Here is a 17,130-nt window from a genome sequence, read left to right as displayed (position 1 = left end):
ACCTTGCTCAAAAGAATCCACATACCTTTGGACTGCAGTTCACTGAGGGCGGTCCCATGACACACATGACACACAGCTCCTGCAGCAGCAGCTTGACCGGTTTTACCGCATTATGTTGAACTATACACAAACCCCATGTCAGATTATCCCTCTCTAGAAATGTATCCAAACCAGAGTGAAAAATCAACAATAGCCTACTGTGTACTTTGTACATCAGTATGGGAGAGTTACTTTGTAAAAACAAAGGTGCACAGAATATTTACTTAAGCTCTGTATTCACTGCAAGTGTGACTGTGAGGTGCTGAAGCTTTCCATTTTTTCAGTGCTGCGAAGTAATTAAGTTCATTTAGTACAAATTTGAGATACTTGTACTTTCTGGAACAATTTCTTCTAATGCCACTTTGCAATGTTACCCTATTACGTTTCAGAGGGAAATATTGGCCTCCTACTTTACTACAAATTAAACATTTAACTTACTTTACAAATTAAGATTGCAAAGATGCAAACAATAGAGTAAAAGCCCACTGCTTTCACCTTCTGTTTTCATCATGCATAAACATGCATATGCAGGGTTGCAGCGTAGTTTTGCTGCATTTTTTAATCTACAAAGCAAGGTTAAGGCCTGCTCTGGTGCTAACTTGGCAAACAAAAATTGCAGCAATGATATATCACTTGACCAAGAGTCACTGTTAATCTATAATGTAATTAAAGTATAATCTCTTGGTAAACATTATAATGTCTTTAAGTGTGTATTATGTGTCATGGCCAGGCCATGTTGATAGATAAGCTTAACAACTAAAATGCTCACTTTGACCTCCTCAAAGATTTAACTGTCAAATCTTCCCTGCCTCCAAACAATCCAAGTGCCAGGATAAATGTTGACATTTAACATTTCTGCAAACAACTGTTATGTAACAACTGAATGTCTTTATGTAATGCAATATGTTAAAAATGTTGTGTTTCTACAATGCTGTGGTTAACGTAGTTATGTCTCTGCACAATAATAACTTGTTTATGGTTAGGTAAAGATCTGTTTTTGCTTAAAATACCTTTGTATAATATGCTGTGTTGCTAAAAAACAACCAGTTTTAAATAAAACTTTTAAATAAAAATAAATAAAATAAAATCATAGGCCTATTGTGATTATTTTGGTGCAATTGTCACATTTTACTTTTATTGAAAAAATATAAAGATTTAAGTGATTTTTGCTGGGGTCTATGCCAAACAAGCATCTTCCAGTGAACCTGGAATATGATTTGTAGGCTCTCTGTAGCACCACAATGCTTCTTTTATTATGGCATGTTGGGACACATTTTAACTTCATCAAAAAAGTGCAGTTGCTAGAATTTGGATATTGCACCTAGCCATGGTGCAATTTTGATAATATTGTGCAGCATTGTTATTCACAGATTTGGATGGTGTGTCTGAACATCCAACCTGTAGTGGAAGGTAATCGAATTATTACAAATTTGTACAAATTAAGTACAAATTTGTACTTTTTACAAGTATTCTACTTTTATTTAAATAAACAAATTAATAAAATAAGAGTTTAAAAAATATAAAATAGAATTACAAAAAAATAGAATTACAATTAATTGGCAACTCTTTATTAAAATAATATATTTATTACATTTTATATATACAACATAAAACCGATCGAACATGACATGACCAAATGAGTAGCTAAAATTAAGAATATAAAAACAGTGACCATTATATCCTTCCCCAACCCTTACCAGCCCCTTATTAGCAACTATTTTTGATCAACATTAAAGTACTTTTCTAATTTATTTTAAATATTTCGATTTTTTTTTAATTGTTTTTTATTTTGTCACTTTTCCATATTGGTTCCTTCCACTTTTGATATTTGTTCCTGATGATACCTGCTTACTTTACTTAAGTAACATTTTCAATGCAGCATTTTGCCTTGTAACAGAATATTTCTACATTTTGTTTATACTTATAATTAAATCAAGGACCTGAATATTTTATTTCACCATTGCTTCCAACCTCTAGGGGCCTCCATCCTGTCTTTATTTTTTCTTTTTCTGATTTTTTAAATTTATTTATTTATTTCATTAAATCAAATAAAGAAGTTGTGTGTTCAAATACAAATCGATTAATGGAAATTTATTTTATTTGAAAAAAAAAAAAAAATCTTGTTTTGCGGGCTGTGCGGATGATGACGATGAGTCAGGTGAGCGGGGGAGTTTGAATGGCGGAAACGCAGCGAAGGTTTGACGGTAGTGTTGACGGATGGCGTTAAGGAACAAAAACACGGATAAAACGGTGGAGCAGCAGGGCAGCAACGCGAAAGGCTGTTACGGCAAAATACAGCAGACAGAAAATTTACTTTCGAAAAGTATATACGGTACATAACGGTGCCGTGTCGGCTTGTTTTCCCCCAAAAGTCGTCGAGAGAGTTGCTTAGCTAGGACGATGCTAACATTGCTAGCCAAGAGGAGTAACCGTCACCTAGCAGCAGCCGCTAGTTCAGCTGTCTCACCTCGACTTGAACCGGACCAGCAGCATCCAGGAGGACCCGAGCACACCTCCGGTATGAGCCCGACACCGAGGCGGAGGCGGAGGCGGCCGCCCTGCAGCCCAACAGTGACCCCCGAGGCGGGTGGCACCCGGTGGCACCGGCGGTGGGAGGTAAGCAGACCCATAATTTCACTGTTAGTTTTAACCTATTTATCTGATTCAATCATATTTTTGGCTAACTATTCAAGAAGCAAACAAACAGCTGTTAGCGGCTTTAAATACTTAAAACAAGGTTTCCACTGTCATAAAATCTTGGAAAAGTTATGAAATAAGTAAAAATATTTGAGTTTTGGAAAAGTCATTGAATTTTGCTCCCTTTGAAACCTGAGCAAAGTGGATTGATCTTTTTCAAAAATGGGAGAAATCCATCAAGCAACTTATGAGAGAAAGTGAGCCAAAAACTTTTAACAGATTAGTAAAAAGTAGGAGAAAATTTCCTGAACATAAGCCAAAAAAGGAAAGAAAATAAAAAAGAAAACAATTAGAAACAAGGACATGATCTGAATCTTGTAATTTTAAATATATTATTCTGATTTTTTTTCCCTAGCTTTATTTTAATAGAACTTTTTAAAGTTATTGAAATTTGCAGAACATTTGTTTAGCATTACACCATAAAAACTAATACAATCTAGAGAATAGAAGAATGCTGTTTGTTCTGATATTTTTCACATTGTGTGTTTGTGTGTTTGTGTGTTGTTTGTGTGATAGATTGATGGAAAAATGTGAATTGTAAAACTGAATTGGAGGAATTAGGGCAGTATGCACTTGCATATGCCATGAAGTTACATAGGCCTACTGTAGTCTAATGCGTTTACATCATTGCCGTTGGCCAAATAAAGTATTTACATATTCTCAAGAAAGTTTTCTCAATTTACACCTCAATCATGAGGTGAGCTGAGCTGAACATTGTGTTCATTACAGTTAGACAACATGGTTTTGTGGCCCGGGGCCTCTGCATTCCTAGTCCATGCCTGCTTACAGAGTTGTGTACAGAGAACAGCATACTGCTCAAGATCAACAAAACCAAAATAGGATTGGGCAATATAGCTTTTTTGTGCAGCATAAAGGGACTTCAACTTGTATTTTGTTGTGCAATGATAATAAATGAACCTTGAACCTATTATCAACTCTGTACATTCAGGCCATTTTGGAACATGCACTGAGGGCTGTTGTGCTGCAGGTCAAATACAACTATAAATTCTCAATTTAGTTTTTTTTCTTATAATTTTTGAGAATTCTTAACATTGACAGATTTTTCCAAACAAATGAAACATTTGGCAAATTGTTTTGGTGAATATTAACTAAGTTGATAAAAGACAACCACAGATCTGGGATACTGTTACTCATGTTAGTAACAGGAAGTCTTTTTACCACAATGAGTCAGTGTTGGTCTCAGTTTTCTTTAATTCCATCTTTGCAAGTGATTCATCACAGTTCCCAGTTAAAGTTGTGTAACAGTGAAATCATCCAGGCGTCTCTGCAGGGCAGACTCAGCAGACGTGAGCCAGCAATCCAGTGTCGGATGTGAGCCAATACTGTAGTCAACAGCATTGGACCTACAAAAGAAAGACAAAAGCAGTCATATATCTTTGTGTTGAGTAATACTAATAATCATAAAACAGCTTTATATTTTAAACCAACTAATATGCACCTTGTAACGTCAGTCTCCTGGTCTTTTATCTTAAGTTTGGTTGAAGGACTTTGTTGCACCTCCTCATAAACTGCTGGTTTTAGAGCTGGACACACAGAGGACAAACAATCAAGCAATGACACTGTAAAGCTGGCACGCCAGAGACAAAGCAAAAACTATTTGTCTTAGTGAAGTATTTTCCAGCAACCACCGGAGTGCAAACGTTGATTCAATATATTGATAAATCATATAAATAATTCTTTTCACCCACCTAAAATTCCCTCAATGTTGTTGTCCGATGGCTTCTGTCTTAAAACGGGCCAGAGGAATGATTTACCATCGTTCACATGAATTAAGATGACCATGCGTGTGTCTCCAGCTGCAATGTCTATTTCCTTCTGCCGCCTAATCGCTGTCAAACTGGAAAAATATAGACTTTGTTTTAATTTTCATTAGGACTTTTTAAAGGCCCTGCACACTTCACACACAGTTTCACTTATCTTGGCTGGTGACAGCTCTGCTCTGGTAAAAGAGAAGGTAAACTGGTAACATTTTTCCCACCCAACAGGAAGTTGTTGATTAGACACAGTCTGCACGCTTAAATACACTCCTGAGGAGAGTTCTGATGATGCAGAATAATTAATATTATCTCTGTTAGGGATGTCAGTTCCAGTTGAATTTACTTTAGAAATACAGACACTCATTACTGGCAACTAGCCGGGTAATTTTTGAAGGAGAAAAAAAAGATGTGAAATATGAAACAACAACAACAGCATTTTAAAGCGCTATCTATTTAGAGGCGGTGAAATTTTCATGTTTTATGAGGTAAATAGTTAAACACTCACTAAGTTAGCAACCCTGCCTGTACTTACACTGCTAATGGTAGTAACAGGGAGCTAACAGTGATAGTCAACATTGCTAAAGGGGATTTCACTGCACATAATTGAGCCACTTACTCTTTGGGGCAAGCAGGGGCTGTGATTGGAGGGTGGGCCCAATGTTTCCACAACAACACTGTCTGGTTTGCATGGCAATATTTGCGGCAATTAACCATTTCACCACCTTCTATTAGACCAAAGTGGGGTGAGGTGCAGTAAACTGAAGAATACCACAATTAACCTGAAGACTGACACATAACTGGTCAAAAATAGTTTTTGGTGGTTAACAGTTCACTGTTGACGTCCCCAGTCTGTGTGGTTGTACAGTGGGTGTGCAGGGCCTAAGGCATCACTTCACATAACAATTTACAAAAGTTTATAATGGTAAATATTAACAAATGATGTGGGATGTTTGTGGCCACCCCTGGTGTTTTTACTCTCAGTGCTCTATTTGTAAAGACATACGATTATAGGACACACTTACTTTAAAGGAAGAGTTTGATATTTTAGGAAATATGCTGAATCTCAATCTATGCCTGTGTCATTTTCTGTACACCTGCTACAACCAGCAGCTAGTAGCTTAGCAGTGAAGAAGAAGAAGAAGCAGTGAACAAAACTTGGTTCAAAGAAACCTGACACACCAAGCTGACAGTTTGCAGTAGGTCAATGTCAGGCTGTTGGTGAGGGTGTCAACCTAGTTTTTGCAGTGTGTCCTGCTCCATTGGCACTAATTGGCCCTTTTCCCTTTTTTCAGCTGATTCAGCATGTTGAATTGGTGCCGGAGATGGCTGAGACCATCGGTCTAAGGGGGCATGAGATCAAATTTGTTTCATGTGGTTATGTTATTTCTTTTAGTCATTGACATCTCAAGAAAAATGATACTTTATTGTTTGTGTCAATGTTCTTTAATGCACAGTAAAATCCTTTCTTCTTTCATCATCTAGTTGTGTTGTTAATGTGCTAACTGGCTAACCAGCATCTTGAAACCATCCTGCTGGTCTTTCAGTTTCCCTTTTTGAATGATTGCAGGCTTCTGCCACCTGCTGGTATGGGGAGTTATTCCCTCTCACACAAGCTGAGAATAGAGTAAGCGATTGGCTGTACTCTTTGCAGTGTGCTCAGTTTAACTTTTTGACTGAGACACAGGTGACATGAGGCGACGCAACAGTCAGCCGTATCGCCACTAGGTCTTTGATGCTGTTTTGGTGTCACTGGGCACAAAATCCATCTACCAGCAACTCTAAAGGTCATGTTGTATCCCATATGTATATCTGGGAAAAAATAAAGGTGATGGTCATGCAAAGTCACCCTCCAGATGTGATGAGATCCTGTCCAGTGTGTCGTGTCAGTGTTTGTCCCTCTCGTACAGTGATTTCATTGGTATCCACCTCAACATGCAGGTCTGTCTTGAAGTGGATGACAATCTTTTTAAAGCCTCCATAAAGTGCTGCATCAAGCTCGCCATTCACAGTCAGCTCTGATACAAAAGAAAACAAATGCAACTCAACACCACATTTATACAGCACATGTACACAGATCCTACACTTTGGTAAAAGTACCAACAAAACAATGAATAAATCACTATGTCAGAACAAAAAGTCCTTCATTTAAAATCCCACTTCAGTAAAAGCACTGAAGTATTATCATTAAATTGCACTTGAAATATCAAAAGTAAAAGTGTTGTACTGTAGCCCAGTGGTACCCAGTGAATGGGTCAGGGCAATTATTTGCACAAAGTTGCATTCTATTTTTTTTAAATTCTTTTTTTAAAACTCTCTTTGTCTTTGCTTTTTTTGTGAAAAAAAAGCCCCAACAAGACAGTAATTCTTTGTTTGTGGTCACAAGCCATAAAGGTTGGGAGTTACAGGTTTCATTTTTAGTAATGAATTGTGTGTAATTCACACAGGTTTTTAATGTTTTAACTGTAACAGTCAAATAAATGCAGTGGAGTAAAATGTTCTATATGTCTATGCAAAATGTAAGTAGATTTACAAGATCGCAAATACTCAAGCAAAGGAAAACTACTTTCTAATTTTTCACCGCTGACAGCTAAGAAAAAAGTATATGTTCATACAAATGATATAATTTACATAAGGAGGGCAAAGAATAAGGATTTTCTATCACACATAGATAGCAAAAGGCAAAATAATAGAGGTTTAATGATAAGGCTGTTAAGGAATTTAAGAAAAGTAGTGATTTCACAAAAAGGAACATTACTGACCCCTCATGGGATGATGAAGCAGTTTAAGGCGAATGTCTCCAGTGACATCAAAGCACAGAGGAAGAGACTGGTTCTCAGTTTTGATCAAAAACCTATGAAGAATAGGGGCTACAGAGGAACAGAGTTTGATGAAAATCTTGGCTTTCGTGAGGTGCTGAAATGTATAATTTTCATTTACAAGGTGAAGGCATGCCTGTACTTGTGTAATGTTGACATAGAGAATAAAAGACACCTTCTATTATGTTCTCATATTCACAAGATTTAAGAACATTTCAGAAGCCAATCACAAGTATTTAAAATTCAAAAGCCAAAAAATCATAAAAAAAGCTATGAGCAACTTGGCAAGAAATGTTTAACAAATTGTGAGAAAAATTGTAGATTTAGATTATTGTTTTTAAAAGCAAGAGAAAATGTCTAGAAAGGGGAAAAAAAGAAATGATTGGGGAAAACTATATTTCTTACCATCATAAGTATATATTTAAAGTGTTAAAAATATTTTTTAAGCATTTTTAAAGTCATCTTGTATTTTTTTCAAGCTTTTTTTTTTTTTTTTTTTAAATATTTTTTACTAATTTACAGGTAATTTACTTATATTTTTTAATTTTCTTGATATTTTAGGGCGACTTCTTTGGTTGCTCATTATCTACTTCCTATGTTTTTGAAAAAAGTCAAGCTGATTTGTTCAGGTTTATATTTGGTAAGGTATTCTTAAGCAACAGAAAAACAACAATTTACTACAAACCATGCTGTGAATTATATCTATGAGATACTCTACCGTTAGTTGTTCTTATTGGCTCAATCATGGTGGGATACTCTTCAAACAATTTCTTATCGTCCCAATCTGTGAATACATTTCCGCGAATTCTGTTAAATACATCTACATAACAAAGCTTTGGAGGATATTGCATTAATTGAAAAAGAGATTATATTAATTGACAACATGCTATGCCCCCTCAACTCAGCTTCAAAACAAACCTTCAAATATGTGTTATTCTAATCCTCACTAGATAGCCACAGGCTTAATCTAACATAAAGTAGTATTGTAAATTAAAATGAAACATGCTGTGTGATTATTTTTTTCATATGGCTTCCATCTATACGTTATTTAACCAAAGAAATCAGGTGGTTATTTATAAAAAAGTTTACATTTGGACTCAAAAAAAAAAAAAATGAAATCCATCAGTGGCCACATATTCCAATATAAAAATATTCCACCTACTAGTAATATTTTGCAAAAGATCTTTATTTGTATAACATATTTGGCTATTTGATATTTCCTTTTATAACTGATTGTCTTGTCATTGTGTGTCTTGATACAAATGCAAAAAATTCCTATTCACTTTTCCATCATTGGAAGGACTATAGACTATATATAAAGATGCACGACACACCCCCACTTACTCCCACTATGCTGAAGTGAGGTTAAAATATCTGGGTCACAGGCGTTGCCATCTTGCGAGTATGATGTCATTGAGAGCCCGCATCTGGGCAATAGCGTTATCTGTGATAGGGGGTTCCTGCTGAAACACCCGTCAATCATGAGCAGGTCCATGAATGCGAGCGCACAGATTGGCTGTGATGGCTGCCCATCATGGTGGAAAAGCCCCCTTTTGTATAATAATTTAATAACTCATTAAAACCGAACTTATCATAAAAACAAACACTTGAACAATCACCAGGGGGATGAGAACTACCTTCAATGACAGACACTGTCTTTGGGAAAAATGCATTTGGCGTGTATTTTGAGTTTTTAGTTTGGCCTGTGTCCATTCACTAACATTGAGGGTCAGGCCTTAGGACCTGTACTGCAGTCAGACACCAGGGGACGATCGAGAAAGAAAAGCCTCACTTTCAGGGCGCTGTCATGTCGTCCGTGTTTACATACAGTCTATGAGAAGGCCGGATTTAGAGAATTGTTCAGCCTCGTAAGAGGTATGTCCTGCCTGAATGCTTGTTAATCACATGGGCGGTCAATACCATAATAACAAAATCAAAAGGATAAATCAGAAATGCAAAAGGAAGTTTACCTGCATCATACAATGGACCATAATCGAAGCTTGAAAATACTGATGATGGAAAATCAACAGTGAGATTTAAGAATTTAACATGTTATCACCTTGTACATTGTATATCTTTTACAGCAAAATACACATTTGTTACACATACAAATACAGTACTATGTAGAAATCTTTAAAACCTTTCTCTATTATGTTATATTATACAGTATATAGGTATAACATACACACACTGTGGTGTTGTCATAATAAAAACAGTGCTCACGTGAACCTATGTCATACCTCTGGTGAAAACCTTAGGTGCTGTAAAAAGACACTTCACACAATTCAATCTGAAATAGTCATCATTTGTAAATTAGCATGCAGTCTGCAATGTGTGTCTTCTGGAAATGTATATTGTCAAATTGCCTTTATAGAAGACACATGTTAAAAAAGGAGGTGGACACTCGTGGTTTTGCATTGTTTGTTTTGTTAAAAGTTCTGCTACTTACCATTAAACGCACTGGTCCATGTCCCAGTATATCCAACAGAAGGCAGCCCTGCCAGTGGTGTTTCACCTTCCTTTGGTTTATGGAGAACGTCTGTGGTCTCCCCATGAGGCTTGGTAACCACCATGGATGTGAGTGGAGTCACAAAACTGTACTTTAGCGACAGCTCCAAGGCCTCTTTTTTCACATTCTCCTTCTCAGGCCCGGATAACAGCAGCCTGTGTGCCACATATGTCTTAAACATGACAACTGACATGACGGTGAAGTATGATGAAGTTATTGAAAAGCAAATTTCTTCTTTTGATACTTTTTGGTTGTATCAAGAGAAGCCGTACATCAACTTCGACATTGAGTGTAGGGGAAGCACATGCTCACATGTTAATCCATTTACTCTTACTAACTTTTCTATTTTGTAAATAAGCGCTGAAAATGATGAGAAAGATGGTAAACATCACACTCACTCTTTCTCCAGAAGCTGTTTGACGGTAAGGTAGGCCCAAACTCTTTGGATGCGTCTGTCAGACACTGTTCCAGTTGACTCCACGGTGGTGTTTGTTTCAGAAAACGTCACCTTTCTATTCCTCTGTCACAGGCCAAAGGAATTATGTCAGTAAACACACACACAGGCATGAAGGACAAACCTTTGAGAGCATTACGTGCAATGTGGAGTGATCTTTACCGAAATAGCTACAACTTGTGGAGTGAAAGTTTCAATGTCGTTGTCAGTTATCTGACCAGCCACCACAATCTCAGAGCCGTTATAATACTGGCTGAAGTTAGTCTTGGTTAGATTGGTCCCACCATTGTAGATCATTGTCACATCTGTCAACAGAGGAGTGGCCACCTCTTTATAGAAACCCTATTGACACACAGTATGGACACTGCATTAATGTTTAGTCTCACCATAGCCAACCATGATCTACTTCATCTATGGAAATGAAGCAAATCACACACACCGTAAACAGAGTATTTATATTGTTAGCAAGTGACTTCAAATACCTTTAGCTGTAAATCCGCATCAGAGTCTTCATAAATCCGTCGTGCCTCACCGTTGTTCTGCAGCGACATTTTCTCAAGAAACTCAAAATTGACATCAAAACCAAAACCAAGACAGTAGAGTGGAAAGTTCTCTGCAATAGCCCCTCTGACATTTGACTGGATTACTTCAAGGTTTGTCACCCCTGCAGAGACACGAGACATACTGTTTAAAAAGACAAATTCCCTCACAGTACAATCAAGCTACGAACCTGTGATTAGTAAAAGTTACAGTGTGTACATAAACACATTTTATATACTTAAAGGTCCAGTATGTAGGATTTAGGGGAATATTTGCAGCAATGGAATATAATTTAAGTTTTCTTCAGTGTATGGTCACCTGAAAATAGGAATCACTGTGATCATTTATCATTTAGTTACCTTAGAATGAGCCCTTCACATCTACAAAGAGAGTGGGTCCTCATTTATGAAGATTGCCTTGTTGCATCGCCATGTGTCTGCGGTAGCCCACAACAGACAAACCAAACACTGGCTCTAGATATGGCTATTTGCATTTTCACATAGGCCACCATAGGTAGCTGCCCCTCTGCGATTAGCGCTTCAGAAAAAACCTGATTTTTGTTTATATATTTTTAAGTGATACTGCTTTGTTCATTCTTTAAATAACCAGGTATTTTGGATAGGAAGAGACCTCTGCTGCTAATTCAGTTATAAAATAAAACCTCCAGAACAGCGATCACTGAAGAAATTAATAGGGAGAAGTCTCACCTGGTTGCATCTGAAATCCTCACCACTAGATGCCACTAAATCACCCTAAATTTTAATCACACAATTCCTGTGATTGTAAAGAAAGCTGACAGTCTTCTGTTTTAAAAGTCCATTATTGTCAGAGTCTCACAATGTGGTGGTGGAGGTTCTGTAGCTTGTTGACAGGAGATGGTATTGAGAAACGACTGCTGTCAGATCATTTAAAAATGATGGACTTTGCCTTTAGAGTATTTGTGCATGTGTTTGTGAAGATGTGTGTTTTATTGTAACCTGAGGTTGGGTCTCCATCGGTGAGAAGTATAAGGATAGACGCTGACCCCTCTCTGGGATGTGCATTCAGCATATGTGCTCCTGCCAACACGGCTTTGTTAATGTCGGTGGCTGAAATGAAATTTAAAAAAAGTTTTATTACTGCCTGTCATGGTAGCTATGTCCATTATTTGGTTTAGTGTGTGTAAAGAAAGTGAAGAGCTGGAAAAATCATGATGCTAATCTGGGACTGGTAAACACACTATGTATTCCGTCACTGTTGGAGCAGTGAAAACAAGACAAAACATCCCACCACCAAGGAGTTCTCAAAGTGCAGCTGCACATGCAAATTTAAAGAGGGCAACTGCCAACTGATGCCTGATTTCATTCATCATCCAGTAAGACAAGAACGGCCAGAAACACTCATGCTGTCAATTAATGAATGCACAAAAAACTGCAACAATTCCAGCAAAACAAAGAGAGCCTACAGGGATTTATATTTGAGCAGCTAGGAAACCCTTAGTCCTGTCACTGTGTTAAAGAAATGCCTATTGTTGCTACAGTCCAGTCCACCAGCCTTATTTCTTCATCCAAAGCGGACGATATAACTTTAGGTATACTAGAGTCCATGGGGGTAAACTTGTGGTTGGCTCCATGTTGCCACAGGTTTGAAAGCAGCTGACCCCTTCTGGTTTACTCAAAATTCATTTTTTGCTGAATGTCGCTGAAGAACTAATTTGCTTGGCAGAAGAATTAGTTCTTGTTATCAATTAGTTGTTGCAGTTTTTGTTGCTGTGTGTTTATTTTATGAAACATTACCAGGTACATGTAGTAACCATTTTTTAAAAGCAAAAAAACAGTAAAGGATGTGATTTAAGAAAAGCTAAGGGGGTGTCAAGCCTTACAATGTCCTTTGGCTTTTGTAAAATCATTGTAAACCACAGCCAACCTTGGCTTATTGCGTAGTTAAAAAATCCTTACCTCCTTTATCTTGAATACCCTGTGCAAATGTCTTGGCACTCTCCAGGTTCTTCTTGTTGGCCTGAACGAGTTCTCGTTTCCAGTGAAAAATATTGGCATCAAAAGTGATCAGACCAAAGTAGTCATCCTCTGCCAGGTCATTCAAGATGTGGATTAAGGCTATTCGGGTCTGGCAAAAAAATCATTCAAACATTAAAACTTTTATACAAGTAAGAAACCATGTAATATTATGTATTTCATGTATTCTCAAATTGCGAATTCAATAAACCTGTGAAGTGAATTGTAGACATAATTAACTGACAAACTTAAAAAGAGTCTGGTGCTGGAGATGCAATCTGTCATAAATACACACTCCTCAAATACTGTACCTGGTGTATTTTTCTGCCATGCATTGAGCCACTTTGATCAATAAGGAAGACTACATTTTTTGGGATGCGGACAAGACTAGATGGAGCAAAGTGATGAATGAAGTAACCATCTGATGTCTTTGGGGCAGAAAGAAAAAGTTTCATTGGTAAGAAAGCTTGTTTAAAAGACAGGGAAAGATAAAATATCCGTTTGAGTGCGTACAGTATATTTAATTTATGATAGTATTATTTATATGAATTAATATTTTAAATATTTATATATTATATTTATTACATCTATTTTATTTTAAAATAATTTAATTTAATTTTAACAATGCTAACAAACCATAAAGAGTATACAAGAAATGAACTCTTGCTTTACCTTGATGTCTCCCAATGAGGTGTCCCTGTTGACATCATAAACAATAACCAGATCTCCATTCATACCCTGCTGTCCACAGCTGTCACACGTTTTCTGTTGGTCCTCTGTTGGGTAGAAATACACCCATGCCTAAAAACAAGAAGATTCAGGTTACAGATTCTTAATCGACACAGAACTTGATGGTCAAAAATATGAGTCCCCTGTCTTGTAAAAATTGATTAGATTCAACTTAAGTGTCTCTGCAGTGTTGAGCACTACTGCTACAACAAGATGCAGTTTGACATTAAAGCAGAAAGCTTAAACTGTTGTAAAAGTGCATATAGATGTATTGTATCTAAAAATTAAAGAATAATATCAACTCTAGGTTCATGCTGGACAGAGAAGTGCCTTGATATTTCAATTGTTGGCAGGAGTCGCCTGGCTGTTCACACCTCAAGTACATTTCTTTGCGCTGGTCAGCAACAATTCTTCCTCTTTGCTCTTTTCTAATCACACAGAGAGCTCTGTCTCTGCTTGCTTGTGTGTCTCTGGCTGTGTGTCTGTGTGTCTTGAGTGTGTTTGTGCATCTTTGTGTGCTCTCTGTATGTGGCTGCTTCTCTCTCTCTCTGTTTAGACACAACTGACAAGCATTGTTGATACACTGGATGCATGTTTTATCATATTATATTGTATATCATATCTAATATATCCTTTATGTCATTCATAATGGAGTATTTAGTATGTTTTCCCTCCAGATTTACTCGTGGGTCTCAGAAAAAATATACCAGATGCAGAAACTATAGTTGCAGATTGTGAGCCTGCTGCAGAGCGTGTGGCAGTGTGTGAATGGTCTGATGGCTCAATATGGGTGCTGAAAGTAAGCAGCTGGCGCTCCATGGAAAATCAGCATGCTTCGTATATTTAAAAAGTAACTGAATTGAATAGACATATTTGAATCCCTGCATGCTGTACCTGTTTGTCTGCATGGGTTTTGGTGATGGCATTAGTCAGGGTGCCGGTGCTTAGTCCTCCTTTAACCTCAACGAAATTGATGCCTGCTTTCTCATCAATGTACACATCAACCTGGCATTGACAATAAAATTAGTTAAAATAGTTTTAAGTTCTGACAATGAAAGATCTTTCCACCCCAGAATTGTTTTCCTGAGTAGATACCAACAGGAACGACACACCTTGAAGTCTTTGACAGGCTGCATGGGTCGAGCATGGATTTGTAGCTCGTACTTGCCGAGCCTGCGTTTCAGCAGTTCCTCATACGTGAGTTCAAATGTGACCTTTTTGTGGGCAGCCACGTTCACAGAGGTCTTAAATTCTTCGAGGGTTCTCCCTACAGAACTGCAAAAGACACAATAATTGTCTACATAAAGCACTCCTTCCCCCTTCTGACTTATGACCACTTAAAATGAAACAATGTCTACCTATTCCCAACTATCACATTGCCAGTAATTTGAAAGAAAAGGTAACCATTTAAGAAAGTCCTGAAAAGATAAGACATAATTTTGTGCAACAAAGAATGTTCTATTTCTTCTCCCTTGTCCTGGAGGACGCTTATTGCTCTTGTACAAAATATGACAAAAAACAATCTGATTAAGACCTGGCAATGAACTGATCCATTGTTCCATGTACCTGACGATCCCAGCGCTTTGGCCACGGGACACAGCCTCAGTGTACTGCTGTTGAGCTTTCTCTTTACCTTTCACAACACCATCGTACACTTGGCCATCTATGAACCTAAAAAACATTAAGGAAAAGTCTTCATTTGTGTACACACTCCGTGATTTATTTTAATAAATCTTTAATGTAAAATTCTTTAAGTGCAGATTCCTGTAAATATTATTTTTGCTTTACACACATTCTGAATTTACTGATGAAGGCGTTCTTGGGAATGCGGACTTGGAATTCTATTTCCTTTGACTCGTTCATACGATTTGCCACACGGCTTGAGATGACAGTGGTTGCATAACGACTGCTCACTGTGGAGTTGATGTGAAAGCTGTAGATGTCCCAGTTGTCCTGAACAAATAGAGGGGGAGGAACATTTCACAATAGAATAAATACCTTGGTTGTTCCCTTTGGCTGATGACCAGCTGACCAAAGATCAGTGAAAAACTAAGCATTTGTGATTGGCATCAATGAAAAGTCATTGGTCTTACAACAGAAACACCCTGTTCTTGTTATTTTTTATCCAGTCTTTTAATTTCACATGCTGCAGTACTCCTTAATCTTAACCCCAGAATTGAATGATTAACTCCTTGGTTACACCAGCTTTAGTTGAATACCCTAATGTGCAATTAGATTTCTGGCCTACCAACATAAGTAAAACATTCACACACAAAAAATGATGTTTTTATCAGGATACTGTATTGATTAATTACAATTATTCCTTGGTGGTTCACTGTAACCTAACCCAAACCAAAGACCAACTCTTACCTAAAATTGAAAGGTGTGACTTTGTCCTCACAACAAAAATGATCCAAGTACACACACACACACACGCACACACATGCACGCACGCACGCACGCACACACACACACACACACACACACACACACACACACCTGCATGCATACATATGATCCAAGGTGCACGTAAGAGCAGGCATATGTGGTCTTTTTGTTGATATCACGTGTAGTTGTCCAGCAGATGATATTCTGAATTAATTAATTCATAAATACCTTACTAATTACCTTAATATTGTGTTACCTATGAAATTAATTGCAAAGACAAATTTGTCTTGACTAGATTATCAGTGCCTTACAGACTATGTCCCTGCCTCTTCAGAGCGTACGGCACATCCATGGCAGTCACGGTCATCGACCATGTGAGCACTCAGAGTCATGGTGTGGCGGCTGGACCACACAGTGTGAGCACATAAATTGTGAGCTTCGGCTTTTCATAGCAGACAGTTTACATGTACAGTGGGAGTTGGAATTAAACGACATTATTTTTAAAACAGGCTCGAATTGTACGGTGTATGCTGAACTATAGCGTTGTGGGCGTGGTTAGGCGATGGCTTCACAGATCAAGTTTTCAAGGAATCCCTTCAACACAAAGGGTGAAAAGCCAGTAGGTCACTGAGGGAAAGATGCTTTGATACAAAACAATCAAGCACAAACACCAGATATCTGTTGATTTATCAGCTATGCAATATAGAATAGATGAAGTTTCCTTGCCTTGAGGTGGTCCATCCTGTAGGTTTTGTGACCTTACCTTGTTTGGTAATGTGCTAACTAAAGCCAGCAGCAGCCCCAAGAGGCTTATTCTAACCACAGCTCTCTCCATGATGGCTCCCACCAGAGTGCAACCCAGGCAGCAGCTGAAACTGTCTTTTAACTCAAACAGACATGGACAACATGAATGTGTACATAATTTTTTTTAAAAGGGCAAACTCCTCTTTCTCTTGCTCCTGTTTCAACAACTCACTCATGTGCACACCCACGTGCAAAAACGCATTACTGTCATTGGTGTAGCACAGCGGGACTGCACTGAAAACAACACTAAGTATAGACAGAATATGCTTCCATGTACATGCTTTATGTGCTTGACAATCCAATCATCACTAATGTGTATTTCATGCAAGAGAGCCAGTGAAAAAAAAAGGAGCCTGACATGGCTGGTAGTAAGGTGGGGAGG

At 37.7% G+C, this 17,130-nt stretch overlaps 1 protein-coding gene across 3 annotated transcripts; it reads right to left on the bottom strand.

The window, feature by feature from the left end:
• Positions 1–3,930: 3,930 nt before the first annotated feature.
• Positions 3,931–16,864, bottom strand: LOC121958588 (inter-alpha-trypsin inhibitor heavy chain H3-like). 3 transcript variants are annotated; one of them, XM_042507621.2, is made up of 20 exons: positions 16,708–16,864; positions 15,349–15,509; positions 15,123–15,227; positions 14,669–14,831; positions 14,451–14,561; positions 13,500–13,628; positions 13,139–13,255; positions 12,771–12,939; positions 11,811–11,921; positions 10,776–10,957; positions 10,456–10,635; positions 10,238–10,359; positions 9,780–9,994; positions 9,301–9,339; positions 8,049–8,114; positions 7,274–7,381; positions 6,361–6,529; positions 4,446–4,594; positions 4,196–4,280; positions 3,931–4,100 (listed from the first exon to the last, which is right to left on the bottom strand). In XM_042507621.2, exons 1-20 carry the CDS (start codon positions 16,777–16,779, stop codon positions 3,986–3,988), a joined length of 2,568 nt encoding a protein of 855 aa, XP_042363555.1. In that variant the 5' UTR covers positions 16,780–16,864; the 3' UTR covers positions 3,931–3,985. The 3 variants fall into 3 exon arrangements, with proteins under 3 accessions (XP_042363555.1, XP_087946418.1, XP_087946423.1); XM_088090292.1 differs by lacking the exon at positions 8,049–8,114; XM_088090297.1 differs by lacking the exons at positions 8,049–8,114; positions 9,301–9,339.
• Positions 16,865–17,130: the final 266 nt, after the last annotated feature.

The sequence above is a fragment of the Plectropomus leopardus genome, chromosome 2 (assembly GCF_026936395.1).
Source record: "Plectropomus leopardus strain MGB_pleo_1.0 chromosome 2, ASM2693639v1, whole genome shotgun sequence".
In the NCBI taxonomy this organism is placed as follows: Eukaryota; Metazoa; Chordata; class Actinopteri; order Perciformes; family Serranidae; genus Plectropomus; species Plectropomus leopardus.
This window is presented reverse-complemented; position numbering and strand designations above follow the sequence as displayed.

Excerpts from the sequence above, each read along its gene's own strand:
- LOC121958588 (XM_042507621.2), bottom strand. The coding sequence starts at position 16,779 with ATGGAGAGAGCTGTGGTTAGAATAAGCCTCTTGGGGCTGCTGCTGGCT. Across the intron at positions 15,510-16,707 it reads TTAGCACATTACCAAACAAG|GACAACTGGGACATCTACAG; the intron begins GTAAGGTCACAA and ends CTATTTGTTCAG. Across the intron at positions 8,115-9,300 it reads TGGTCCATTGTATGATGCAG|ATTGGGACGATAAGAAATTG; the intron begins GTAAACTTCCTT and ends ATGTATTCACAG.